General features: G+C 44.2%; 1 protein-coding gene across 1 annotated transcript; it reads left to right on the top strand.

The window, feature by feature from the left end:
- Nucleotides 1-278: 278 nt before the first annotated feature.
- On the top strand, nt 279-27273 carry RP1L1 (RP1 like 1). The gene is made up of 6 exons (XM_051811210.1): nt 279-917; nt 17608-17791; nt 19868-21151; nt 21857-24816; nt 25504-25749; nt 26383-27273. Exons 1-6 carry the CDS (start codon nt 279-281, stop codon nt 27271-27273), a joined length of 6204 nt encoding a protein of 2067 aa, XP_051667170.1.
- The last annotated feature ends 524 nt before the right edge of the window (nt 27274-27797 follow it).

Here is a 27797-nt window from a genome sequence, read left to right on the forward strand (position 1 = left end):
ATATTAGGAAAAGGTTCTTCTCCCAGAGAGTGGTTGGGCACTGACCAGGCTCCCCAGGGCAGTGGTCACAGAACCAAGGCTGCCAGAGCTCAAGGAGTGTTTGGATGACACTTTCAGGCACATGGTGTGACTCTTGGGGGTGGTCCTGTGCAGAGCTAAGGGTTGGACTTGATGATCCTTGTGGGTCCCTTCCAACTCTGCATATTCTGTTATTTTCTGTCTCAAACAAACCCTACTCTGTCCTTTCTTCTCTTTGCAGTTACCTTTAAGCAAGAGGGATGTCTCAGGTGCCTGCTGACCTCCTGTCAACCACCAGCTCCTACAACTATGAACCGCCCCTTCCCTCCGTGGCTCGGGCGAGTGCTCTCACCCAGGTACCTCCAGCCAAAAAAATAACCTTCTTCAAGAGCGGAGACCCTCAGTTTGCAGGAGTCAAGATGGCCATCAACCAGCGGAGCTTCAAGAGCTTCAATGCTCTCATGGATGACCTCTCCCATCGGGTCCCTCTGCCCTTTGGGGTGAGGACCATCACCACCCCACGAGGAATACACTGCATCAGTGAGCTGGACCAGCTGGAGGATGGAGGGTGCTACCTGTGCTCCGACAAGAAATACGTGAAGCCCATCGGCATCGCTCCCGGGGGACACAGGCCGGCCCCTCCACGACACGCTCGGCCCTCCAGTACCATGAGAAGAGCAGCTCAGGAGAGCAAGCTGGAAGATTATTCCACACCTTTCACTCACCATGGCCCCAGAATACCCAAGAAAATCACTCTAGTTAAGAACGGGGAAAGTGGGTTTCGGCGCTCGATTATCCTGAACCGCAGGAACGCCCGGAGTTTCAAAACCCTCCTGGATGAGATTACGGAGATCCTGCAGTTCCCAGTGAAGAAACTCTACACCGTTGATGGGAAGAAGGTAAGTGTCTCTGATTCCTGGCACTGGTCAGTTGTTCAAACAGGTGTTACCACATCAGCCTTCGCATTCCCTGGGATACAAATCCTTTAGCTCACGGGAGCAAGAGTTTATCCTTCGGGCTTTGTCTCATTAATTGCTTCCCCCTTAATTACACAGAAGTCTGATGTAGAAGAATCCTGTTCAACCACTCAAGAATTTCATACAAAGTGTTGTTTTGGGTCTAAGGCTGGTTCAGATGCTCAGTGTTTTGCAGTGGGTATAAAACTCCAAATAAACTTCTATTAGTGGAGTTTCCCATGCTTTCCTAGGAGGCACATCCCAAAAAAAAGGCTTAACTTTTCCATACCTGACCACTGGGAATTCAGCAGAATAAGATGGCCCTTAGGTAGTGCCTTGTGGTTACAGTATTTCTCACAGAACCCTCACAGGGTCCTGCTCATGACGTGGGATCTTCAACATTATGATAAGATATCTAATAAGTGAATAATTAATTAGGGTATGAGTGGGATCAGGAGACATATTTGTGATGATTTGGTGAATGTGCCAATTGGGGTGGACTCTTATAATAAAGTTAGGGCATGACCACTCCTTTGTTCTTCTGTTCCCAAAGGAATTTTCTAGCCAACCTGAGGTTCTCCTGACTTCTCCATCTCTTTGTAACATAGGTTAACCTTTACTTCCATATTTCTGAAGAGGTCTCACATGTTATCTGGACTTGTCCCTGGCAATGCAGCTGAGTGGAGCAGTTATCCTACTCCTTGCCACTTTTCCCATCCTTCTAGGGCCGTGTGCCATCTCCTCAGTGGGAACAACACAACCATTTGTGGTGTCACTTTCTGAGCCAGGTGACTGAAATGACTTGAGTTCAAATGTTCCACTATCCAGGAGAGGAAAAAAATGGAGGAATATTTTTAACCCAAATCACTTTGACCTGGCACAGGGACAGGAATGTGCAGTAGGAAGGAGAGAGGGAGGGGATAATGAGGTTTAATCCATCCTTCCTGGTGGAGGCAACGTGCCACATCACTGCTATGCTCCCCACTCTGGAAAGAGCTTCCTATTCTCATCTGCAGGACCCAAGGAAAATGTCCTTCCCAAATATCCTACTGCTATAGTTTTCCCAACTCTACTTGTCTAGAGGCTGAAAGAGTATCAGCCTGAGTTTGATGAGATGAAACCTGAAGGAAAGGATGGTGCTGCTCCACATGTGTCAGACAAGTGAAGCTGAAATATTGCTGAGAATCTGAGACTTATAGAATCATAAAATATGCTGAGCTGGAAGGGACCCATCAGGATCATTGAGTCCAACTCCCAGCCCTGCACAGGACACCCCAAGAATCCCACCACATGCCTGAGGGTGTTGTCCAAATGCTTCTTGAACTCAGACAGGCTTGGGGCTGTGACAACCGCCCTGGGGAGCCCGTTCCAGTGCTCAGGATTTATGAGGAGGGGCACAGGAGCAAAGGAAAAAACTCAGCTGTGGACAACCTAAGCAAGGCCTGGGATAAACAAAATAGATAATTAATCCTAAATTTTTTTCTTGCTTATGGACTTGTCTGAGTGTAAGATGAATAAGCTGACCAACCTACTGTAGGATTCATCTTTCCAGAGTGTGTCCATAGCCTGTGTTTCTCCTAATGAGAAGAAAAAATGGTTTGATAATTGGATGGTAGACAAGATGAATCTTATGCCATAGACTGTTTCAGCAGAGTCTAGAGAGTAAGTCATATAAGGAGTGGTTGAAGTAGCTGGAGTTGTTTAGTCTGGGGGGAAATAGAGTCAGGCTGGACCTTCTCACTCCCTACAACTCCCTGACAGAGGGTGGAGCCAAGGGAGGGGTCAGGTTCTGCTCCCAGGGAACAAGGAACAGGACAAGAAGCCTCAAACTGCACCAGGGTAGGTTCAAGTTGGACATCAGGAAGAATTTCATCATGGAGAGGGTGGTCAGACATTGGAAGGGGCTGCCCAGGGAGTTGGTGGAATCCCTATCCCTGGAGGTGTCCAAGGAATGACTGGACGTGGCACTCAGTGCTCTGGGCTGGGTGACAAGGTGGTGATGGGTCACAGGTTGGACTTGATGGGCTTGGAGGTCTTTTCCAACCTAAATTATTCTGTGACATGAAAAGAAAGAAACAGACACTTTAGACAGCAACTTTCCAAGTGTCCAAATGATTGTGGGTATCTGGAGCTGGATTCATTTCAGGTTCAACCACCTGAAACAACACATCAGTGCCTAAATACTTCTGTAAGTGAGGTTGAGCTCCCACAGAGCTGTTCAGACTAAGCTGACAGTCCATCAAGCTCAGAGCTGTCCAAAATAGATGTCTACAGGCCTTCAGAATCACTGAGGTTCTTTTTTCCCAGCTTCCATCAAATTATTTGCAAGGTGAAGTTTGCTGTGTAGCACAACTATACCACTAAATTAAAAGTGTTGGAGCAGGATTTCATTCTTGTCCCTCCATTCTGCTAAATTCTTCACATCTTCTCTGATTTGGTCCAGAGTAACAGTGTTTAAATATTTTAGAATTAGGGCCTGGGACCATTCACTGTAGGTGGTTTGGATGTGCCCAGCCCGTGTTTGAGCAGCCAAGCTCAAAAACCCAACCAAACCCAACCCTGTTACCAAGATGTCTTATAATCTATGGATGAGTATTTTAATTTGCCACTGATTTCTCCAGTTTTCAAGACTTGGACTGTTCAGTCCACATAACCATGAATTATCTTGTGTAGTGCTTGTAACTTTGCTTCCATTTCTACTATTTTTGAGAATTTTCACCTATTTCTCTAAAGAAAAGTTTTGCTTTCTACTTCTTTGCGCAGTCAATGTTCTATTTGTGATTCTTAAAATAATTCCTCACAATTTTCCTCCTAATCACTGTAAACACTGATATTTTAAGTGGGATATGTATTAAATACACACTCTATAAACAGAATATCTTCAATATTATTCAACCTTCCTCTTTCTTTTCATCTAAAGACACTCAGATATCTTACAATTTCAGGTCGGCTGGTGGTCATCCCATCTAAAGGTCTAATATTATATTATATTATATAATCCTGGGATTATATTGTATAATCTTGGGATTCTTTTTTTTTTAATATGAGTTTTCCTGACTATCTTGTCAATAAGTGGTTGATCTTCTGTACCTTAATAATTTTATTTTCATTCCTTTTATTCCTTTTATATCTTAGTGATAGATAACTATGGGTCCAATCTGAGCCATGTTGTCCTCTTATATATATAGCCAGGAAATATGTATTTATTTTTATATTTCCTGAAGAACCTTTCACAGTGATTTTTTTGACCATTCTTAATTTCAATGATTTACCTCCAGGTTTTTAACTCTTTATTTCTGTTCATTTAATGGCCATTCTTATTAGGGCTTCCTGTTACTTTAGGCTTGGGTGCAAAGCATTTAAACCACCAAAAAAATATCACTCTATCCTGATTTTCCAATCTTAACCTTTCATACAGATTCTCCAAACCATTTCTGCTCTTTTTTCCAAATTTTCCTGCCATATCTCACCTTCAAGATTTCAATATCAAGCTCCTGACACACAGTTGGTTGTGTCTGAGTTTTCCCCAGATGTAACAGTTTCACTGAGGAGTGAAAACAGTGAATTTGATGCACAGATTTGCGACATTTTCTGAAATAACCTCCTTCAACTGGTGCTGAGGTTCAATTTTAACTGTAAATCTTGCCATTATACTTCTATTTGCATCTGTTAGAGATGATGGAAACAAACCCCCCCCGTTCTTCCATGACTGTTGAAAGGTACCCGAGTCCTTCATATTTTTTGGGTATTTCCCTGTTCCTCGTATTATTCTCTTTGAATAATAATCCAAATAATTTTGTAAACTTCTTTTAATGCACATCTATGTAATTAGGATTGAGGGGAACAATAACTTTTGACATTTATCCCCATGTTCTGACAGATTAGCAGAATAAGACTCATTCCTAAGCACCTGGACTACTGTTGATTGACTTTGTCTGGCCTAGAATAACACCATTCACAGCATTTAATAGCATTTTCACAGTGTCTCTTTTGCTGCCATTTTTTCCTCGATCTCTTGAAAACCAAACACACAAAAAAAGGGAAAAATCTCCTGTCCTACAGGTGACTCAATCTGTTCCATCGATGGAAGAGCTATTCATAGACTTCGGTGTGTCCTCTTCAATTCCCTTTTGTTTTCTCTTACTGAGATAATTCCAGATCTAAACTCAAATCTAAAATGAGTTAAACCTATCCCAGTGGCTCTGCTTTAACATGCTCCATTTTAATATCTTTACCATTTTCTTGAGTAAATCCAGGGCACTTCAAAATTACAAGTCTTTATGAGGGTATAAATTTAGACACCCATGGAATAGACTTGCTGTTTCGTGTTCTTTTCATGCCTTATTGATTTGAAAAAGCAGAGAAAAGCATTTTCTTCCTTTTGTAGTCTATCTAGTCCACAAATTTTTCCAGCAAACCTCTAAGTTTATTTTAATCAAAACTCACAGGTAAATCATCTTATCACTGGTGACCAGAGAGAAGAGACCAAGATCCATTAGAGGCCAGCAGAGCTTCTTGCTTTGTGATCACTCTTATTTTGCTGTTATTTTGTACTTTCTTGCTCCCATTTTTCTGCTTATTTACCTCTCACATATGTTCAAAACTGTACTTTTGAAATTCCCAGGAAAAGCCAGTGTTTACTTGTCATTTCTTCTGTTGTCCCAGTGATGGGACTCTCATCTTTCAGTGCTATGAATTCAGAATTATCCTGTAATAATTCTGCAAAACTCAAGTCAGTAGAAAGAGTGATCTAAAAGCCTCAGTTCCCATGTTAGTATAAATTCAGAGTGGCTCTACTGGTATTTACATATTTGCATTTTCATTTTAACTCCTGAAGCCTTGAGTGAGGTGAAACCAGTATTTTTAACCCTAAGAATCAAGCAGACTTCCTACCAGGAAAGCAGGACTAGTCCCACTGCAGGGAATAGGTGTTTCAGTGTTTGGGCACTCATTTCATCAAGGCAAATAGCTCATTTTCCCAAACTAACCACAATTTTTCTGTCAGATTCTAAATCAAAGCAGTCATTTGATGAGCATGGGAAAAATTTAATTTGATTTTGCAATTATCAATCAAAGTTTCAGCAAGAAAATCAGCAAAAATCAGTCAAAGTTTCAGCAAGAAAAAGAAGTGTAAATCATAAATTTTTTTTCAGGTCAAGCCACTCTTTGCCATTTTCCAGGTGATTAACTGGAAATAACTGGATTAACTGCCCAAATAGGGAGATTTGTTATTAAGCTTAATATTGACACATAATTAACACGTCAGTGAAACTTTGTGCAGGTTTTCCTGAACAAAAATACACATATATATAATATATATAATATATATATTATACATATATTTGTATATAAAATATAAATATATATAAAATATAAAATATACACAGGCCTGGACTTAATTCATTAATTCATCTAAATCCGATCAGCTTATGAGGCATTTAGGATGGGGGGATATTTTACCTGTCAGCTTCTATTTATTGATTGTAGAAGATTAGAAGACAGACTTAGTCTGGTCACACAAATTAGCCCAGGCCCAAGTTTTCAGACATTTGTTTTAAAATACTACAGATATTTAAATATTGGCAAACACAAGACTCACGATTCTACATCTGAAGATCAACTGGCTGATGAGACTGTTGGAAATTGCAGCTTTCCTAGTTTTTACTGGGGACATCAGTTCTACACTTGGAAAAGAACCACGTATGCAGACACCTCAATTAAAAAAAAAAAAAAAGTAAAGTAAAATTTGGAGCTTATCTTCTCCACCAGATGGACTTTCATCTCTATTCTGAGAAGTTCTTACACAACTTAGTGGGTTTTCTTCCTCTATGGTCCAAACCACAGGAGCACACCTATGTGCAGATCCCACCTTTGCCTATGGAGAGGACAGAATGCCCCTAAGGGCCAAGAGATCATGGAAGGGCCAGACATCCTCACAGACTGTAAGGAATGACGTGTAGGATTATGAGACATCAACAGGGGATTTCCCTTACAAATGGCAATTATCCAGGGTCCACCAGCTGAACACTCATTAAGACTTCTTTAAGTCACAGGAGCCCAGCAACACGTCCATGTGTCCAGTCACAGGTGTCCTGATTTCTGCCCTTGTGAATCACCAGGTCTTCCTTTCACCAACTGTCCTAAATTAAAACAAAAACAAAAACAATTCCTTCCTTAAAACCCAACACTCCTTCTCGTGTGGCGTTTGAAACCCCACTGTGTTTATGGCAAATAATCCACATAGTTTGTGGTGGCAATTACCATGAGCAGCTCAAACAGGGTTTATCAGCCTCCAGAAGAGTTTTCCAGGGGATGTGGCTGGTTTTATGTTTGTTGGAGTCAGGCCAAGGCTTGGATGTGTTTTTGTTTAGGCTCACTCGAGGCTGACCATAAGTTGTTATATTTAATGAGTGAATCTGATCCTGTCTGCTGTGAGGAAGGACAGAGGGGATGACCAGAAAGACTGTCTTTTGCCTCAGACTCTACAAGTGAGAACATTGCAGAACGAGCACTGTATGCCACCAAATTTCCTTGAGGGATCAGAGAATTCCCGTGTGGGTTGATCAGGGGAGCAATCAGGAGTTAAGGAATGCTTCCTCAGGCACCACTAACTGGAGACTGTAAAAGATCAGTTATTAGCAACTCCTTGGGGTAAGAACCCTCAGTTTTCTTCTATATTTGTGTGGAGTTTGGCACAAGATGATGCTGTGGCAAGACTGACCATTCTGGGTCAAATCAAGCCATTTTTGGCTGTGCCAACTGGAGAGGTTTTGCAGAAAGACAGAAGGCATATGAAGTGATTCTTTCCCTGGTGTATCTTCCCAGTTTCCAGAAACACGTAGGATAAGATCTCCTTCAGCCCAAAGTAGCACCATGGGCCAAAGCTATTCCAGTTGCCAGAAGAGATTCAGGGCATGTGCTCTGTCCCCGACACCAAATGGAACTATCTATAGATAATCCCACCACGTAGCATCCAAAATAGGGTCTAATTCCCACAGCCTTTAATGTTGGGTGGCCACGTTCAAGCTGCTTCTTAGAAAAACTCCCTGGCATGTGGTAACTCCCAGATCTGCCCAGGAATTTCTTGGGAAAGTGCCAGTTGGTCCAGGCTTTAAATGCACTGAAGACCACTCTTCTTAGAGTGGCACAGGCAACCCTGTTCCAGTGCCCTGGATCCAGAATTGATTTTATTTAGCAGTAAAGGCAGAACTTTTATTTTTAACTGTTATTAGTAAAGGTATAGACCTAACTATTACTGCTAAATAGTTCTTGGTACTAATGACTGCATTTACAGCGACCTCAGGGTGCAAGGCCAGGAAACAGGCTTGTCTGACATATTTCCTGGCTGAGATTTACACATCCACAGCGCCATTTCTGGGACATCTGTAGGCTGCCCGCAGGCATCCTCTGGGCCACTCATGTTTGGGCTCTCTACCAAACCCATCTGTCTTAATGACAGGTGTCATCAAGCCCCTGATGGAACTCTGAGAGGAAAAGGGGATACACGGAGGCAGATAAGCTGGTTTCAAACGCGGCGTGCGTATATAAACAACGAGAGAAGAGAGGTGATAATTTGCCTCCGTGGGATAGTTAATTTTCTGGTTCCACGCTGACATATTCACTGTGACACTTGGTTTCGTGCCGTGCTCAGGTATGAAGGATGGCAACCAGTCCCAGCCCCTCGTGTGGTGCAAACTGTTGTTACCAAGTGAGCTTGGTGCCACTTTCCACCCACCGTGTGTGTGACTCACGGGCTAAAAACAAACGGCAGGTTTCAGGTTCAATATCCTCTGATTCCCTGCCAAACCCACAATGACTCCGGCGAGATTTACACAAGCGATCTGTAAACCTCAGCAAAACTTTCCATGAACCTGATCCATGAGAAGATTCATATCCAGGTGTGTTTTATGAACCTTTGAGATGCCCTGAAATCATTTGGCCCGGTGCCTGACAAGGCAGAGTTAAATGGACCCCGTGTGCTGCCCATTTTCTTATCTAACATACACCAAAACTAATACTTTCTTATCTAACATTACCAAATGCAAATGATTCCCTTACCCTGAGGAGATTACTACTGAAAGAACAAAATGTAGCAAAGTGTAATTACTTTCTAATTCTTTTGAATTTAATCCAGGGCAAAGACATTTCCAATCACATTATTGAGTATAAGCAGTAATATTTGTCAACATGATGTGTCTATTTATTCACTTACCCAGAGCACAAAAAACAGCAGAATTCCACCCTCTCCTGGAAAAACTGTGAATTCTTTCTAAGTCCTTTAAGTAGAAATCACTGTTTCTGCAAAGAATTTTTGCAGGGAAGACTGGACTTTTTTTTTCTTTGTAGGGAAATCCGGTTTTCCAAATGCAGATTTTGGAGTTTTTACCAGTAATGGGAGAGGAAAAGAGATGATGCGTTGCATTTGCATCAACTTTCTTCTTCCTTTTGGGACTTGAACAGGGAATTCAAAGAATTGTGCTGCAACTCTTAGCAAGGTCTCAGAGGAGACCTTAGTGCTCTCTACAACCACCTGAGAGGAGGTTGTAGGGAGGTGGGTGCCACAACAATGTGCAGCAAGTCACAGGACAAGAGGAAACAGCCTCAAGTTGTGCCAGGGAGGGTTTAGAGTGGATGTTAGGAAAAAAACCTCTTCACTGAAAGGGTTATTAAGCTTTGGAACAGGCTGCTCAGGGCGGTGGTGGAGTCACCATCCCTGGAAATGTTCAAAAAATGTGTGGTTCTGCACTTGAGGACATGGTTTAGTGGCAAACGTGGTGGTGCTGCTGGGTTGATGGCTGGACTTGGTGATGTTAGGGGTCTTTTCCAGCTTTAATGATTCTGGGATTCTATTTTATGTTTCTATTCTTCTATGATTCTCTTTCGACTTGCATCTTTTCTGAAATAAATCCACCTAACATCAAGAGAGCTCTTTCTACCAAGTAGAAGTAAAAACCTTCCCATCTTTCACACTTGTACCGTGGGCTTTGCACACCGAGAGCCAAACTTGGACTCAGTGACAAGAAAACTATTCAATCAAGCCAAGTTTTCCAGCTAAATGTGTTTCTCTTTATTCCCAGAGCTTCTGGAGGCCACAGATTGTATCCAGAGTGCTCAACGAAGCACAAGACAGGAATTTTTATAATGAGAGAGATCCAGGGTGGTAAGACCATGGATCAAGGCCCTATGGATCTGTGAGCTTTATCTAGTAGGGTTTATATACTCAGTCCCAGCTCCTACAGCTGCTTGGAGCACATCTATGTTGTCCTTCCCTCTTTCCCCCCTCAGTTTCCAGCTGAAATACCTTTTAATCCATACTGTAGATATTCCCTGTATGAAAAAAGTAAATTTTGAGACCTTCTGGTCACGGGGAAAAGCTTGAACTCACGACTCATATCCTTCCCGCTGACTCAGTCACCATAAGGCTCATCACAAGAACCAAATGTTTGGCATTTTTCAAGACTTGTCAATTTTTAAGCTAATCCTGCCCTCGGAGAGGATCAAGGCAGGAGCTTGGGGTGGGGTGGATGTTACTCTGACTCATGATTTTCAAGTGCTGATGTCAGATGGACCAGATTTAATGAACCCGATGCCAGAGGAGCAGGTGGTGGACTCTGATTTCAGGGAGGAATTGCAACATGTCAGAAAGTGGAAAACATCTGCAGCAAAAACTTTCTAAGAAATGCCTTCCTCTCTTCTCTGTTGAACTTTGCACCTTTAACAGTAATTTTCTCCTTCTCAGGTAGAACAGTGTCAGACATAATTTTGAGCTCACGGGGTGGATGGGAGGGGAAAAGGCCACCAGAAGCTTATACACGAAGTCAGTGCAATGTGAGGACCTCCCCAAATCCATCCAGAATTCAGTGGAAGTCCTCAGAAAGCCTCCCATAGTCTCCATCAGGAACCAGCTCATCCTCAACAGAGACGTCTGGTGGCATCCCCCATACAATCCTAACAGCCCATCTTCCAAAATGAACCAGGCTACAAATCACTTTTCTTCCCATTTTTATCCTCTTCTCCTGTTTCTCAAAATTTTTCTGCTTTCTTTGTGCCTTTTTATTCCCAGCTTTTTCCTCTTGCTTCCCTTTTTTTCCTTGAGGTGTTTTTCTTCTGCTGCTACCCAAATGGTTTCCAGTGGCCACTGAATTTCTGATTGCAGTATTTCTCTTGGACTGCTGGAAAACTTGTTGATCCAGGTTATTTCCAAGGTCAGACTCAGAATGGTTACTTTTTATACACATGAAAATTGTTGCACAGAGGGAAAAAGCATCTGTGATAACTCCAGGAAAAGCTGCCAGAAGTGCAATAGATAACCAAGATCTTAACCTGTGGTTAAATAATTCAGTGCAGGGTATTATTGCTCTCTCTTCCACTTATTTGACTTGGCTGATTGAGTGCTTCATGGTCTTCCAAAACTGCCCTTTTTCATGCAGCATCCCACAGTGGTCAAAACTGAAAGGAGACAGGTCATGTCTGAAAAGTTCTAGGAGATGCTGATATTTTTAGGAGTGTTGGTATAACAAATCATTTTATATTGCTTCATTTCAGCATCTGGAGCATTGGACTTGCCTGTATTACCATGACATAACCATCAAAGGTTATTTATGTTTAGTAGAACACCTGTTATGGGAAACTGGCATCTGTCCTACTTTCCACATCTTTCTTTGGAGAAGAGAAGGTTTTGGGATGACCTAATTGTGACCTGCCAGTACCTGAAGGAAGCATGGAAGAAAGATGGAGGGAGGCTTTGGACAGGGTATGGAGTGACAGGACGAGGGGGAATGATTTTAAACTGAAAAAGAGTGGGTTTAAATAAGGTGTTAGGAAGAAATTCTTCCTCGTGAGGGTGGTGAGGCCCTGGCACAGGTTGCCCAGAAAAACTGTGGCTGCCCCTGAATCCCTGGAAGTGTCTAAGGCCAGAAAGGGGCTTGGAGCAACCTGGGTTAATGGAAGGTGTCTCTGCCCGTGGCAGGAGGTAGAAAGAGATGAACCTTAAGGTCCCTTCCAACCCAAAGCATTTCACAATGGCATGAATTTACATGGATTTGGAGACCTTGTATTTGATTTGATGAGTAAGAGACCATGTGAGTTTTGATTTGGGAGATGGACGGGGTGCTGTGTACTCACATCTGGACTAATAATTTGGGTGCTAGAGTTTGCAGAGGATTAGATCCATTTCCATGCAGTAATTCCTTGCTGTAAATTCAGTCTCACCTCGGGGGAGAGCCTTCTGACCATGCTGAAGTTAGAGAAAGGGAGGACAAGCCATGTGTCTTCCTCTTTCTTTCCTTCCGCTACTTTGCTAATTTATATGTGGGCATGGAGTGACAACACCCCATGATTCACCTCCTGACCAGCAGATTAGCACAGCTTTAACAAGCCACTCCCCAGAAGAACCACTCTCTAATTCCTCCAGTGCAAAGTTTGGGGAAGGGAAGGGCAAGTGGGTTCTTTGCATGAATGAGATGCGGAATTTATTGTTGTTAGACCAGGATACGTCAGTTCAGAGCCTGGATGGCCCTGGATTGGATGTGGCACAACCACAGAACAGCAGGGTGGTTCACACTCCAAGGAGTTGTAAATCTGTACGGAAGACAAAAGGGAACATATGAAAGAGCTCAAGGAAAGGAGGCAGTGAGTCAGCAGGATGGGGAATGGACTCAGCCCGTTAGCCTGTTCTTCTGCTCTGTTACAAGCTTCTCCTGTTTCTCCCATGAGTCCCTGCACTCCTTTGGAAGGTGGATCAGCTTATGGACTTGTTCTCTGAACAGTGTCTTGCATTATTTCCACATTCTGTCTTTCTCTAAGTCCTAAATGTCTCTGGTTGGTTGGCAGTCAGCAGAGGGGAAGAAAAAGCTGTCTTCTTCATTTTGCCTTCATCAGAAACTGGTATCCACATTCACCTTCTGAGGTGAGCAAGGTTTACAAATGGTTCTTTTTTTCTCTGGGAAGAGCCAGAGAATGGCATGCTCTCCATGTCAAACAGCTTCCTTGTTTTAGAGATGCTATCTGTGCCTTGTTTCTGTTTAGGTATCGATGACATTGTATTATTAGTTGTGTTGCAGTAGCACCTGGAGGTCCTTGCTGAGATCACAGCCCCTTTGTGGCAGGTTCTGCACAGTAATGTTCATGGAGACAACCCATCCTGAATGGATAGCAGACAGACTGAAAAAAAACCCCAACATTTTGCAGAAGAGAGGATGTTCCTTTATTTTCAGCTCACACATGGTGGCCTTCCCAGTGGAGCTCTGAGTAATGTCTGGGGTGTTCAATATTCAGCTCAAATGGGACTTCCTGGTTCCTATTGAGTGGACACATTGGCTGGAGTTAATCTGCCTCACCTTTGATGTCTCAGATTATGTTCTTATATTTTAATCCAATCTAATTTTTCATCTCTTTCTCCAGGGCTCTCATATTTCTGACATATGAACAGCTACTGTGACTGCTTTTCACTGGGGGGGGTTATTGCCAAATCTTGCAATCTTATCTCTCGCCAAGTTTATGTCTAATGTCCAGTTTCTTCTCCCAGTATGAAAATCAATGGCAGAAACTGGATGGAAAACACAGTTTCACAAGTCAAAAGAACTCTTTGTCTTGTGGTTCTTATGTCCAAGGAGAAGAACAGGGTCACTTCTCTTGCACAACAGCAAAAAGTAAAGGAGGCTGAGAGAGCTGGGGATGTTCACCTGGAGAAGAGAAGGCTCCAGAAAGACCTGAGAGCCCCTTCCAGTGCCTAAAGGGGCTCCAGGAGAGCCAGAGAGGGACTTGGAACAGGAGGGACAGGACAAGGGGGAATGGCTTCCCACTGCCAGAGGGCAGGGTTAGGTGGGAGACTGGGAAGGAATTGTTGGCTGTGAGGGTGGTGAGGCCCTGGCACAGGTTGCATAGAGAGGTGGTAAATGCCCCATCCCTGCAAGTGTTTTAGGCCAGGTTGGATGGGTCTTGGAGCAACCTGGGATAGTAGAAGGTGTCCCTGCCTATGGATGATTATTCAGGTTCCTTACAACTCATACCATGATGATGATGATGATGATGATGATGATGATGAAGAAAAGAAAGCTCCCAGTTGTTTAGCAGTTATAGGCAGTGCAATGCAGACCCCAGAAAAGCCAGAGAAGACTCTACCACTGGTTCAAATGGGGTCAGTATTTCACTCATAACCTTCAGAAGCAACAGTGGACACTGGCATGGCTGCAGGTCCAGGATCTGCTCCCTTCACATTATAAATAACTTTTATATGTTCTTTAGAAAGAAGGAAATCTGAGAAGCAACACATTGACCTCACCCTGGGACACACCGAGTGAGCTGCAAGTTGCTAAACACCTAAGAGGGTTTAGCAACCCTCTATCACTGTCTGGAGATAATTTAGCACCAAAGATGTCATATTGAGTGCCCTGAAGATGTCAACTCTATAGCCCAGGCAGTGACATGTTGAGAGGACGAGATTCCTGCAGCACTGTGGGAAAACTCCATGCTGAGCAAACTGAGATGAACTATTACCCCAACCCTCCAGCACTGCCCTGACAGAGGATGTTGCATTAAACCAAATCAGTGGGAGAAATATGATTTATTTAACCCTTAGAAAACGTTCATCTGTATTTACACTGCCAAAATGCTTTTAGCAATGAAGAACTGCAAAGATGAATTTCTGCAATTATTAATTCAAAGAGATTAGGGCTTGCAAGATATTAGGAAGAAAAGTTATGTTATAGGTATAAAAAGTGCTAAAGAGCTGGTGATGTCAGAAATGCTCCCTGGCAGACTATTTGAAGTGACTTAACACAAGTTCTGTCCATATAAAAGGATTTGGCTTGTGGAAAAAAAAATACTATCTATATATATAAATATATATAAATATATATAAATCCAATAACTCAACTGGCTCAGTTCCATTGATTCCTGAGGCTCTGTCATTGCCACCATCTATTTTCTGCACACACAACGCAGTGGTGATGAGTGTGATTGAAGTATCTACAGAGATCCATGTGAGGAAATATCCTGAGCAAAAAATAGCTTTCATTGAAAAAATGTCCTTTACAAATCTAAATTTAGTGGGGGTTTAAAGACAGATTGTTTTACATCAGAAACGGAAAAGATTTCATGTCTATTTTTCTTTTTTCCTCTCCTTTTCCCCTTTTCTCTTTCTTCTTTTTTACCCTTAATTTTTTTTTCCCAATTCTATGGGGTCAGGGTGAAAGACCTCACCAAAGGAATACAAATGAAAAGAAAAAAGAACAGGAAAGTGAAGAAGGAAAAGAAATACACAGGTGGCAAGAACCTACTCAAAATATTTGATTTATTAAATTAGAGGCTTTACACAAACTTTTAAAGTGAGCTAGAAAGATGTTTTCTTTAGGAATAGATGGACCAGAAGTGGATTTATTGACCAATGACAAGCAGTAGATGGAGAGAGACTGAGATTTGGGGGTTATTTTGAAGTTTTATGTTACTGATCACAAGGACTTGGCAGTTTTGTTGCTTTGCACAGTGTGTATTATGCAAGTTTTAGTGAGTAGAGCTTCTCTTACTGTGGGTTTTATAGAACCAACTCAGTGGGTCTGAGTCACAAGTATTGTTATAGTGCAAACAGTAAATAAAAAATAAAGGGAAGACAATGGGATCTTAGTGTATTTCCACCAGAAGATGATGCCATATGGCTTATTGTAAGAAAATGACCAGAAGTGATTAACTGCATCCAGAATGTGATTTTATTTATCTCTGTCTTGTTGTTTCACCCCACACACTTTTACCCTCCTCTTATTTGCATCAGATCCATCACTAATCTCCCACAACCCTGGTGGTACCAAGTCATCTTGGAAAACCCCAGAGGAACTTCACAAACGAAGGGCTTGGGCTCTCAAGTGAGTCTGGCTCCTCATTCCTTGACTGTAGCAATATTTAGAGACCAAGTTCTGTCCTTCATGTGCTGTTATTCCATGCACGTGTGACAACAGCAGACCTGTCATCTCTGCTCCTCGGACATTCCTTATCTTCCATACTCAGCTGCACATTAAAGGGATGATGATTAAGTGACACAGTGAGGTCAGGGGACATCTTGGGGGCAGGATAGTGCTGAGCCCATCACCAATAATGGCTTAGTGTGGTCACCTCTTGTTGGGGAGTTCCCATATGCTCTAGAGATGTTCTCCTGATGAAACAGAGTGAGGAGGAGGGGATGTCCCAGCTGGATTATGGAGCACAAAGCTGCCAGATGCTGCTGACCCCTCTAAAGTCCTCTCAGACAGAAAGAGATCCTTCTCCTCCTTTTAAAAGCATTAAGTGTTTTAGCTGAAAGCTTAACCTCAGTCTTTCAAATATGAAATTGCAGGAGTCAGATGGAATTATAGAATCACAGAATATACTGAGTTGAAAGGGACCCACAAGGATCATCCAGTCCAACCCTCAGCCTTGCACAGGACCATCCCCAAGAGTCACACCATGTGCCTGAGAGAATTGTCCAAACACTCCTTGAGCTCTGGCAGCGTTGGGGCTGTGACCACTGCCCTGGGGAGCCTCTTGAGTGCCCAACCACCCTCTGGGGCAAGAACCTTCTCCTGATACCCAACCTAAACCTGCCCTGACTCAACTTCAGGTCATTCCCTCGAGTCCTGTCACTGAAGATGGGTCCAGACTCTACCTGGCCAGTGCTCATCACAGATTGATTCCTGTTCCTTTAGAGAAGTAAGTGTTGTAATTGGAAAGGCTGAATGGGATTCTGGGCAACCTGCTCTGGTTGAAGATGTCCCTGTTCATTGCAGGGGGTTGGACTAGGTGACATTTAAAGGGTCCCTTCCAACCCAAACTTTTCTATGATGATATGATTCCATGAAAAGTGACTCATGCAGGACTTGGTGTGTTATTCAGAAATAGGTCATGCAGTGAGGATGAAGAGTGTAAATCTGGGTTCTCATGGAGGAACAAAGATTTCTTCACAGGCACTTCCCACACTGAGGGACAATGTCCCTCATTGTCCAGCATTGAGGCAATAAATGGGGTTATAATTCAGACAGTATTTGAGGTAATATTAGGGGAAGTCACAATTCTCGTTCCTCTTCCTGAGCAAAGAAAGGAAGAGAACTAAGGGATAAAATGAAATGTAACATTTGCCAGGTAATAATTGCTGTCCCATACAGGAATTACAGGAATTTAAAGAACATAATTCTCTGTAAGCAAAACTGAAATGCCTCCAGTTTCACTCTTTCCCTCACTACCACATTGATTATGACTAAATCTTTCCCAGAATATGTGAAACCTTCTAATAAATGAGATTTCTTCTCCCTTAGGCAATGTCTCCCACCCCTTCCCTGTCTTAGGAAATCTGATTAAAATGTAGCAGAGCTTCTCTTTCAGTGGAAGAATATTCCAACAGAGCTGGTCAGCAGGTCCTGGCAGACCCTGAAGTTCTCCAGAACCACACTTATTTTCACAGAATCACAGAATATCGTGAGTTGGAAGGGACACCCAAGGATCATTGAGCCCAACTCCTGGGCAGGACAACCCCAAGAATCACCCCTGAGAGCGTTGCCCAAATGCTCTTTCATTTAGGTACCAACTAACTGTCAGTTGATTCTGGGCCTGGAAGAATCCAGCTCTTCTCTATCAGCTCCTGGTGATCCCCTTGCTCTTCCCTTCCCAGATTGACAGCATGCAGGCCCTGCTCCACTGCCCCAACGTGCTGGTGTGTGTCGGCCGGGAGCCCTTTAAGCCTGTGTCCATGGAGAATCTGAGGAAACACTCGGTGGAGAAGCTGCCCAACCTGCCTCCCTGTTCCAACGGCAACAACGTCAACGAGAACAATGAAAGTAAGCAAAGCTCTGGGTGTCTGCAGGCCTGTGTCCCACAACATGGGCGTTACAGGCACCCATTGTGCTGCCTCAACGTGCAGGTTTCGTGTGGAAAATGCACTTCCCTCTCCCTCCCTCCCAGGCCTTTCCATCCTCCCCTTCTTTTTCTCTGGTTTCCTTCTAGGATTTCCTCCCTACGCCCCCCAGTCTTTCTCTTACATGCTCCCCGTGTCTGGCTGACTTCCCTTCCTCTTTCATATCTCTGTGTCTCCTTTTCCTTCCAGAACTCCCTCCTTTCCTGTGTCTGTCTCCCCAAACCCTTGAGATTTCCCACGGATCCTCTATCCCCTTGTCTGTCTGTCATGTCATGCCTGCACTCATGGACTTCCCTGCACCAGGACCAGAGGATGCCGTGGTTCTGTCAGCAGGAGACTCAGTTTCTCCTGCAGGTTACAGCTGCCCTTTTGGGAACAAAGCATATTTTTATGGAAAGGTTATTTTCAGGAAGGAGTATGTTATGGATTATTCAGGATTATATTTCTTATTATATTCTTCACCATGAGTTATCTAAGGTCACAGGTAATTAAACCAGCCACCCTCTGTAGCCTATGAAAGGAAACTTCCCACTTCCAAAGGGCAATAATCTCACATATATTAGGGATTTGTTGTGGGATGAAATTAAATGTGCTCTGGAGGTGGACCTGTTTTTTTCCATTGTCAATACCAGGAGCTGGGAAAGATTCACTCGTGTGTGGGCAACTACTTGTAGAATTTTATGGACAGAGACATTCCACACTCACTGCCTGAGACATAAAAAATTGGGGGGAAACACAGGAATAAACTGGACCTTTGTCCATCAAGAGACCGAGCAAATATATCAGTTCAAATGAATAAGGAGATTAGAGAAAGTTATTTTGTGTGTCATTGGCCTTGGCTGATGTGCTCCCGTTCAACACTCCCTTCCCAAAACGCCTCCATTCAGCTGTGTGTCCGTATGCCTATGAGACACGGGATTGTTCAGATATATATACAAGTAAATTTTGGACAAACATAGATTAGAAACAAGATAGATGAATGTCTTTCAAGGCAGCCTGATAGCAACATATTCTTCTTGAAATGAAGGGTCTAGGACCTCAGTAAACCTCTGCATGTCACTGCACTGGGCCATAGAGATGTTTCAGATTACAATTCCTAAATTCCCTTCCTATCACTGATTCCTTCTGCAAATACCACTATTTCTCACCAGATTACAATTCCTTTTCCATTTGTTCTTTATGTTTTAATAAATATTATAATTATTGATAGTGGCACATCCCTGAAGGGACTGAGTGTTGCTCTGGTCTACATGACCACACGTTTCCTGGCATGTGAATGGAGAAGTGGATCATAGAATCATAGAATCATAGAGTTGGAAGGGACCCATTAGGACCATTGAGTCGAACTCCTGGCCCTGCACAGGACACCCCAAGAATCCCACCATGAGCCTGAGAGCATTGCCCAAACACCTTGAAGTCAGACAGGTTTGGTGCTGTGACCACTTCCCTGGGGAGCCTGGGAATGTGTAACAATTGACCTGTAATCAAGGACGAGAGTCACTTCTCCATGTATTTTTCCCTGGCTGAATAAGAAAGATGAAAACTTGAACAGTTAAAGAAAGGAGTATTTGCAACGTGATAAAATATCAAAAGTCTGAGACTAAATTGCTCTGTGTGTGTGTGTTCATTTATTTATTTATTTATTTATTTATTTATTTGACTTCCTGGCATGCACTTAATAACACAAAGTGTTTCTCTTTCAATTTAGATTACAAAAAATGACGAAGTAAAGGTATTGAAGATTTTAATACATGTGATTAATTCAAAACTAAACATTTAACAAGGTGGTTGGATTAGATGATCTTCAGGGGTCCCTTCCAACCCTAATTATTCTGTGACTCTGTGATTTATGGCAATCACTTAGTCAAAGACAAATTTTCAAATTACGTAAATTGACACAGGCTTGGCTTTAATGCAATAACATCAATATTCTCTAGTTTGAGGGTGTGACTTAGGCATTTTGTGTCATCTTTATATGAGTTAACATTTCTCTCCATCTTTCTTTCCTTCACTCCAGTGAACTTCGGACTGAAAGCCAAAAAAAGCGTTATCCATCCGCGGTCATCATCAAGCAACAGGTCCATGAGATTTTCATTGTCGTCGGAAAAGTCGTATCCCAACGGTCTCGCTGCCTCACCGGATAATGGAGCACCTTTCTCCAATGGCTGCTCCCACCCCAAGGCCGGGGAACTGGTGCAGTCCCTGGTCAACGATGACATAGAGAAGCGGGTGCACGTGAACAAGGACGGGAGCTTGTCCGTTGAGATGAAGGTCCGCTTCCGCCTGCTGAATGATGAGACCTTGCAGTGGTCCACCCAGATCAAGAAGTCCAACCTGCTGAACCGGCTGCCTTGTGAGGAGTCAGAAGCAGAGGAGGACAGTGGAGTGGACCCCCTACAGAAAATGAACCCAGAAGTCAGCTCGGAGGCGGATGACTCGTTGTATCCCTGTGAGATAGATTCCTATATGTCAAAACTTGAGGAATCCGAGTGTGACGAGGCTCACTGTCACAGCTGTGGGAAGAAGCACCAGGACTACGACATTTGGAAGAACCCCATGCACACATCCCAGAGGGAAGAGCCGAGTGTACGGAGCACCTGGCGCACGCGGTCGTCGTGCTCCAGCACATCCTCCCGGAGGAGAGTTGTCCACAAAAAAATTACTTCCGTGGACAGCCTCCACACCACGTCCAGTGAGGAATTCTCTGAGCACATTGTGAGAGAGTCCTCATCCTACTCAGAGACTATAGAGAACAGAGTGGCGTATCGATCCGTCAAAAAGTGCAGGTGCAGAAGTGATTTGTCTACAGGTGCTTCCATTGGAGAAGATCAGCAAGGAGACACTCGGGCAAGCACAGGGAATGGCCAGAGACCTTCATCCGTGGGTTTAATGTCCCATTCCAGCTGTGAAAACAACCTGGATACTCAAGACACCCCCGAAGACCATGAGATCAGCAAAACCATTTCACAAAACGAAGAGGAAAACTGTTTTGAAGCTTCCTCTGTGAAGGGCTTAAAGGATGACGTGGAAGAGGCTGAGAGCAGCAGAGTTGGGAGTGTCATGTCAAAGTCATCCCTGCAGTCCAAACGGAGTAAGAATAATGTCTGTGAGGAAACCAGCAGCGTGGGTAGGAGCATGTCCTCCTCCTCAAGCCTTCAGAAGGCAAATCAAGGAGAGAACTCTCGGAGCTCCACCCCTGCCAACAGTGTGCACAGCAAGTCCAGCAACTGTACCACCCAAAAAGCAAAGAGCGAGCAGGATGACCAGTCTGATGAAAATCCAGTGGTCTCCTCCTTGTCCAGTGAGTCCTGCCCTAAGAAAGAGGTTGAAGAGGCAGAAGAGGAAAGTGAAGTCAGAGAAGTCAGCTCAGTGTCAGCAAAAACAAAGCCCAGCCAATCAATTAGGGATGAGAGCAGTGAAGGGGAACGATGCTCTACACAAGGAAGCCACTCCAGAGCTACTGGCAGGAACAGCAAGAAAAGTGACAGTGATGAGAACATTGCATGCAACATCTCTTGCTCTTCCACAGGATCCAAAAAGAGCAAACGCAGTCACATTCATTTGGATGCACGGTCTGAAATGTCTGTGTCTTCACTTGGATCCTCTCCGAATAAAAAGAAGAATTCCCTACATGCAGATGATGTGAGATCGTGCAGCAGAGCATCCAATTACTCCAAAAGCTCGTGTGAAACCAAGAAAAAATCTGTTGGAGACGCCATGTCTCAAAAGTCAGGATCTCTTCAGTCAAACATTTCATCTACTAGTGCAGCAGAAGCAACTGCAGGTCCTGCTGAGGAGAAAAGCTCTAAAAGTACTGCCAGTCGCTACAGTGAATCCTCAAAAGGCTCAAAGAAGAGAAGCCATAGAGAAGACAATAGTAAACCATCATCCCTCTGCTCAAAATCTTCAAGTCCTAATGGAAAAGCTGGAGAGGGTCATGCCAAGGTTAGTTCAGAGCTCTCTTCTTCCAGACAGGGAAGTATGAGTGGGAGTGTGTGTTCCAAAGCTGACCACGCAACTGAGAATGAGATTAGGAATGGAAAGCCTACAAGTAGCTCCTCAAGAGTCTCTTCAAAATCAGAAGTAAAAGATAAATTCTTGTTGGCACAGGTATCCCAGGAGACGGATGAGAGGCGTTCCCAGTCAAACATGTCTCAATCTTCAAAGTCAAGGCAGACAAAAAACAACAATCTTCGGGTGAAGATGTCAAACTCCAGCCGGGCATCACTATCTGAGAGCACATCGGTGCACAGCCTGCACTGCCCTGCCCCACCCAAAGGGAAGCCAAAGAGGAGAAACATGCGTCCAGCCATACTGAAGAATTCCTCCGTTAGCAGTGTAGGCACCAAGTCGGTGCTGAGCACAGGAAAAGAGCAGAAAGAAATTGTAGATTCCTCCAAAGAGACTTCCTATGGGTCTAGGTCAGCAGCACCCGAAGTAAACGATCAGAATAATAAAGAGACGGATGATTCTTGCAAAAAAAAAGCAGAGGAAGCATCAGAAGACACGGGTGTGCAGGAGGAAGGGAGTGATTTAATGCCATCTGCTCTGCCAAATACGTCTCCAGAAGAAGTTGTGCAAGAGTGGCTCAGAAAAATCCCTTCAGAATCATTGCTTGAGAAATATGAAATGGAGGATGATGTGGAAGAGGAAGGTACAGAGACAGCTACTGAGGTGTCACACTGTACACACGCCGAGGAAGCCCCAGAGGATGAAAAAGCTGAGGAAAAGAATGAGGAGGAGGCTGAAAATGAAGCAAAGGCTGAAGTGGAAGGAGAGACAGCAGAAGACACAGCAATTAATGAAGAGGTTGAAGAATGCGTGAACCAGGAAGAAGTCTGTGAGGTTGCAACTGAGGCTGCCAAAGCTGAGCAGGCAGAAAGCAACCAGTCAGTTACCTCCAGCCAAAATAACAACAGGAGAGACCTGCCCACCTCTGTCCAGACTTCTGTCCAGATCATGAAGGCCTTGCTCAGTTCAAAACACGAGACCAAATTTGACCGATCGAACAGTTTGCCCGAAGTGTCCCCCACCATGGGGAGAAAACTCAGCAACTCCGCCAACATTTTGATTACTTGTCTTGCCAGTCTCCAACTCCTCGATGAAGAGTCGGAAGACCCATCAGACAACTCAAAAGCTTTGAATAAGTCAAGGTATACGGAGCTGCTGAATATTTTTCAAGCCCTGTGGTTGGGATGCACAGCTGAAAGGAGCGGTCCAAGCTCAGGTCAAGAGGCCAGCGAGCAGGCAAAGGCAGACCTTGGGTTTAAAGGCCCAAAATCTATGGATCACGCCTTCACTCACATGTCCTCCTCTGGGGTTGATGTCTGCAGTGGTTCTGGTGGCTCAGGAGAAGAATGTCCAGCTGGTGCCACTTTGGTGGCACAGAAAACTGCTGAATTCAAATCAGCCGAAGTGGAAAATACAGAGACTGGCACTGAAGTGACTGAGGTTGAGGAGCAAAGTAAAGAGGGAGCGCAGCCATCCCGCCCTTCAACAGCCTGCTCAGACTCACACAGAGAGGAAAAAGCACAGTCTGCTAAAGAGGAATCTCTAATTCAGGAGGAAGGAGAGAAGGAGGAGGATCAGTGCCATACCTGTGAACATGGTCAGGAGGAAGGGGGAGAAAATGAAAATGAAGAAACCAGCAAATTAGCTGAAACTGGAGAACAAGAAGAAGCTGGAGCTGTGAATGATGAACTCCCACAAGAAAATCCAGAAGCCACCACTGATGATGCAAATGTCAACAATGCTGATGCTGGGACGGAGATAAAAGCTGATTTGGAAGGGCATCTTGAAAAAGAGTCACCAAGTGACCCAGAGCCCAAAGTCTGTACATCCACCAGTGTGGGCACATCCGTTGTCCGGCAAAAGTCAGTGGATCCAGACCCAGTCTGGGTCCTGAGGCTGCTCAAAAAAATCGAGAAGGAGTTCATGGCTCACTACGTCAATGCCATGAATGAGTTAAAAGTCAGGTGGAACCTGCAGGACAACCAGCAGATGGATGAAATGATACAGGAGCTGAAGGAGGAAGTGAGTAAAAGGATACAAAAAAGCATAGAGAAGGAGTTGAGGAAGATCAGAAGCAGAGCTGGGACGAGGGTGCCAAGACCGCCGGATGAGCCACTCACACTTGAGTCAAAACTCCAGACAGAGCAGAGGAGGTGGAGACTGCAAACGATGCACAAAAAGTCACTCTTTGGTGGCAAGAACGGCAACCAGAGCAAGCTGGAGGAGACAACAGAGTTATCCCTCGATGTAGATAAAGACCTAGCACTCAGTGCAGCTTTTGATGACAGTATTAGTAAACAATCAAGCGAGGAGGAATATTGTCCATGTGACTCTTGCGTGAGGAAAAAAATGGCCTCCAAGCCCCAAAGACTCCCCGTGGTGGCCACCAATGCCCCAGTCATGAAAGCATTTGATTTGCAGCAAATCCTGAGGCTGAAGAAAGATGACAAGGAGGAAGCCATTGTTGCAGAAACAGCCCAGGACATCAAAGGCGAACCCCAGGCAGGTGAAGAAGTGGAGGACAATGAAGAAAAGGAGCCAGAAGTAAATGAATTAAATGGAGATGGAGAAGAACCTGAAATAGCAGAGACTCAAAAAGGTGAGGGGGAGGATGAGGTGCAAAATGAAGAAACCAAAGAAGATGAAGCAGAAGAAGCAGGGGAAGAAACAAAAGAAGGAGAGGAGGAAGAGAAAGAAGAAGAAGAAATCGTTAAGGCTGAAGAGGAGGAGGAAATAAAAGAGGAGGAGGAGGAGGGAGAAACAAAAGAAGATGAGGAAGTAAAAGAGGAAGAAGCAGAGGAAAAGAAAGAGGAAGAGGAACTAAATGAGGAGGAAGGGAAGGAGGAAGAGGAAGAAGTAAAAGAGGAGGAAGAAGAAGAGAAGGAGGAGGAAACCAAAGAGGAGGAGGAAGAAGTGAAGGAGGAAGAGGAAGAAGCAAAAGAGGAGGAGGAAGAAGTGAAGGAGGAGGAGGAAGAAGCAAAAGAGGAGGAAGAAGAAGAAGTGAAGGAGGAGGAGGAAGAAGCCGAGGAGGAGGAAGAAGCCAAAGAGGAGGAAGAAGAAGTGAAGGAGGAGGAGGAAGAAGCCAAAGAGGAGGAAGAAGAAGTGAAGGAGGAGGAGGAAGAAGCAAAAGAGGAGGAGGAGGAAGAGGAAGGTGCAGAAGAGGAGGAGGAAGAAGAAAAAGATGAGGAGGAAGAGAAGGAGGAAGAGGAAGAAGCAAAAGAGGAGGAGGAGGAAGGGAAGGAGGAAGAGGAAGGAACAAAAGAGGAGGAGGAAGAAGTGAAGGAGGAGGAGGAAGTCAAAGAGGAGGAAGAAGTGAAAGAGGAAGAGGAAGAAGCAAAAGAGGGGGAAGAAGAAGGGAAGGAGGAGGAGGAAGAAGCAAAAGAGGAGGAGGAAGTCAAAGAGGAGGAAGAAGAAGTTAAAGAGGAAGAGGAAGAAGCAAAAGAGGGGGAGGAGGAAGGGAAGGAGGAGGAGGAAGAAGCAAAAGAGGAGGAGGAGGAAGAGGAAGGTGCAGAAGAGGAGGAAGAAGACGGAAAAGATGAGGAGGAAGAGAAGGAGGAAGAGGAAGGTGCAGAAGAGGAGGAAGAAGAAGGAAAAGATGAGGAGGAAGAGAAGGAGGAAGAGGAAGAAGCAAAAGAAGAGGAGGAGGAAGAGGAAGGTGCAGAAGAGGAGGAAGAAGAAGGAAAAGATGAGGAGGAAGAGAAGGAGGAAGAGGAAGAAGCAAAAGAGGAGGAGGAAGAAGTGAAGGAGGAGGAAGAAGAAGCCAAAGAGGAGGAGGAAGAAGCAAAAGAGGGGGAAGAAGAAGTGAAGGAGGATGAGGAAGAAGCAAAAGAGGAGGAAGAAGGGAAGGAGGAAGAGGAAGAAGCAAAAGAGGAGGAAGAAGAAGTAAAGGAGAAGGAGAAGGAGGAAGAGGAGGAGGAAGAATCAAAGGAGGAGGAGAAGGAGGAAGAGGAGGAGGAAGAGAAGGAGGAAGATGCAGAAGAGGAGGAGGAAGAAGCCAAAGAGGAGGAAGAAGAAGTGAAGGAGGAAGAAGAAGAAGCCAAAGAGGAGGAGGAAGGGAAGGAAGAAGAGGAAGAAACAAAAGAGGAGGAGGAGGAAGGGAAAGAGGAAGAAGCAAAAGAGGAGGAGGAAGAAGAAGGGAAGGAGGAAGAGGAAGAAGTAAAAGAGGAAGAGGAGGAGGAGGAAGGGAAGGAGGAGGAGGAAAGGGAGGAGGAAGAGGAAGGGGAAGAAGAAAAAGAGGAGGAGGAAGAGGAAGAAACCAAAGATGAGGAAGAAAAAGTGAAAGAGAAAGAAGAAGAAGGCAAAGAGGAGGAGGAAGGGAAGGAGGAAGAGAAAGAAGGAAAAGAAGAGGAAGAGGAAAAAGAGGAGGAAGAAGAAACAAAAGAAGAGGAGGAGGAGGAGGAGGAGGAAGGGAAGGAGGAAGAGGAAGAAGGAACAAAGGAGGAGGAGGAAGCAAAGGAAGATGAAGATGAACCTAAACAAGAGGAGCAAGAAGTGGAAGAGGAAGAAAACCCAAAAGAGGAGGAGGAAGAAGAAGCAAAAGAGGAAGAAGAGGGAGAAAAAGAGGAGGAAGAAACAAAGGAAGAGGAGGAGGAAGCGAATGAGGAAGAGGAAGAACAGGAAGAAGAAACTCAAAACGAAGAGCAGGAAGCTGAAGAGAAGTCCAAAGGTGAAGATGAAGCTGAAAATGAAGCTGAAGAAACAGAGGAGCCAGAGGATGATGAAGCAGAGACATCTGAATGCAGAGGGGATGCCAAGGGCTCTGGAACTGACAATAATCCTGGAGAAGATGATGCAGAAGGAAATGAAGAAGCTGAGCAGGATGAAGCTGAGGCAGTAGAAGATGCAAAACCAGAGTCAGAAGGTGAGGCTGAGGAGGAAAACGATGAAGGAGGTGAGAAACATGATGAGAATGAGGAGGAACCTGCCAATGATGACCCTGACAAGGCACATGAAAAACACGAAGGCAAAATCAACAACAAGGTTTCTCAGAAAGTCTCAAGGGCCAAAGGTAAGAAAAACAGTAAAAAGCTGGAGAGTCTGAAAGCATCCACCGCCTTTTCTTATTATTCTTCTGTAGGAAACTTCTCACAGCAGTCCCAGAAGGGGTCTGAAGATAAAGATGAGGGAGAAGATGAAGAGGAAGACAAAGATGACCACAACCCTGGGAGTGACCCCCCCAATGGAGAGATTCGAAGTGATGAGAGCTCCAAACCCTCACAGATGTATCCTGAGAGCGAGGAAGAGGAAGAAGATGAGGACAAAGATTCTTCAGGCACTGATGCTGCAGGAGATGAGGACCCAGCAGATGCTGAAGGTGCAGATCCAAAGGAGGCTGAAAATACTGATGGAGTTCAGGCTTCTAAAAAGAAAGAAAACTCTGATAATATTGACCAGGAAGACTTGGACTTCTAGAACTGCTTATTAAAAACTGGGTTTTTTTCTTTCTTTCTTATTTTCTTTCTTTTTTTTTTTTTTAAGTATATTTTCATTACATATTCCAGTATCTCCAGTGAGTTGAGTCATCATAACTGGCTTTTCTTCTGAGTTAAATGTGGTAAACTTGATCTTGAATTCTATAAAGTTGCAATTGCCTGCCCTCATTTCTGGAGGGCTGGTAAACTCGTTAATATTTTGTGCTTTCACTAGATAAAGTGGTTTGGGGAAAGGGAAGGCGGTTTTGTTTGTGACACCTTCTTGTTCCCACTCTTTAAGCCGTGCTGTTTGCTGCTTGAATGACCTGTGGCTCTGCTGGGCATCATTTCTGAGTGACTTCGGGATGCCTTTTGTCCATTGCACAGCATTTTTCCTGGGAAGATTTGCCAAGCCACGGAAACACGACAAAATTGGGATTCGTTGCCAAAGTCTGGTCAGAGCCCACAGAGATGTACATTCATTTTCCTCCCTCCACTACCTTAGCCTGCCCTGCCTTCTCCATA

The sequence above is a fragment of the Manacus candei genome, unplaced genomic scaffold (genome assembly GCF_025592945.1).
Source record: "Manacus candei isolate 608988 ecotype Guabito, Panama unplaced genomic scaffold, ASM2559294v1 h1tg000007l, whole genome shotgun sequence".
Classification (NCBI taxonomy): Eukaryota; Metazoa; Chordata; class Aves; order Passeriformes; family Pipridae; genus Manacus; species Manacus candei.

What these genes read in the sequence shown, in the direction of transcription:
- RP1L1 (XM_051811210.1), top strand. Translation starts at nt 279, where the DNA reads ATGTCTCAGGTGCCTGCTGACCTCCTGTCAACCACCAGCTCCTACAAC. An exon ending in AAGTAAGCAAAGCTCTGGGT is followed by an intron (nt 17,792 to 19,867) that starts GTCTGCAGGCCT and finishes CCTTCACTCCAG; the next exon opens with TGAACTTCGGACTGAAAGCC. An exon ending in CAAAAGAGGAGGAGGAAGAA is followed by an intron (nt 24,817 to 25,503) that starts GTGAAGGAGGAG and finishes AAAGAAGAGGAG; the next exon opens with GAGGAAGAGGAAGGTGCAGA.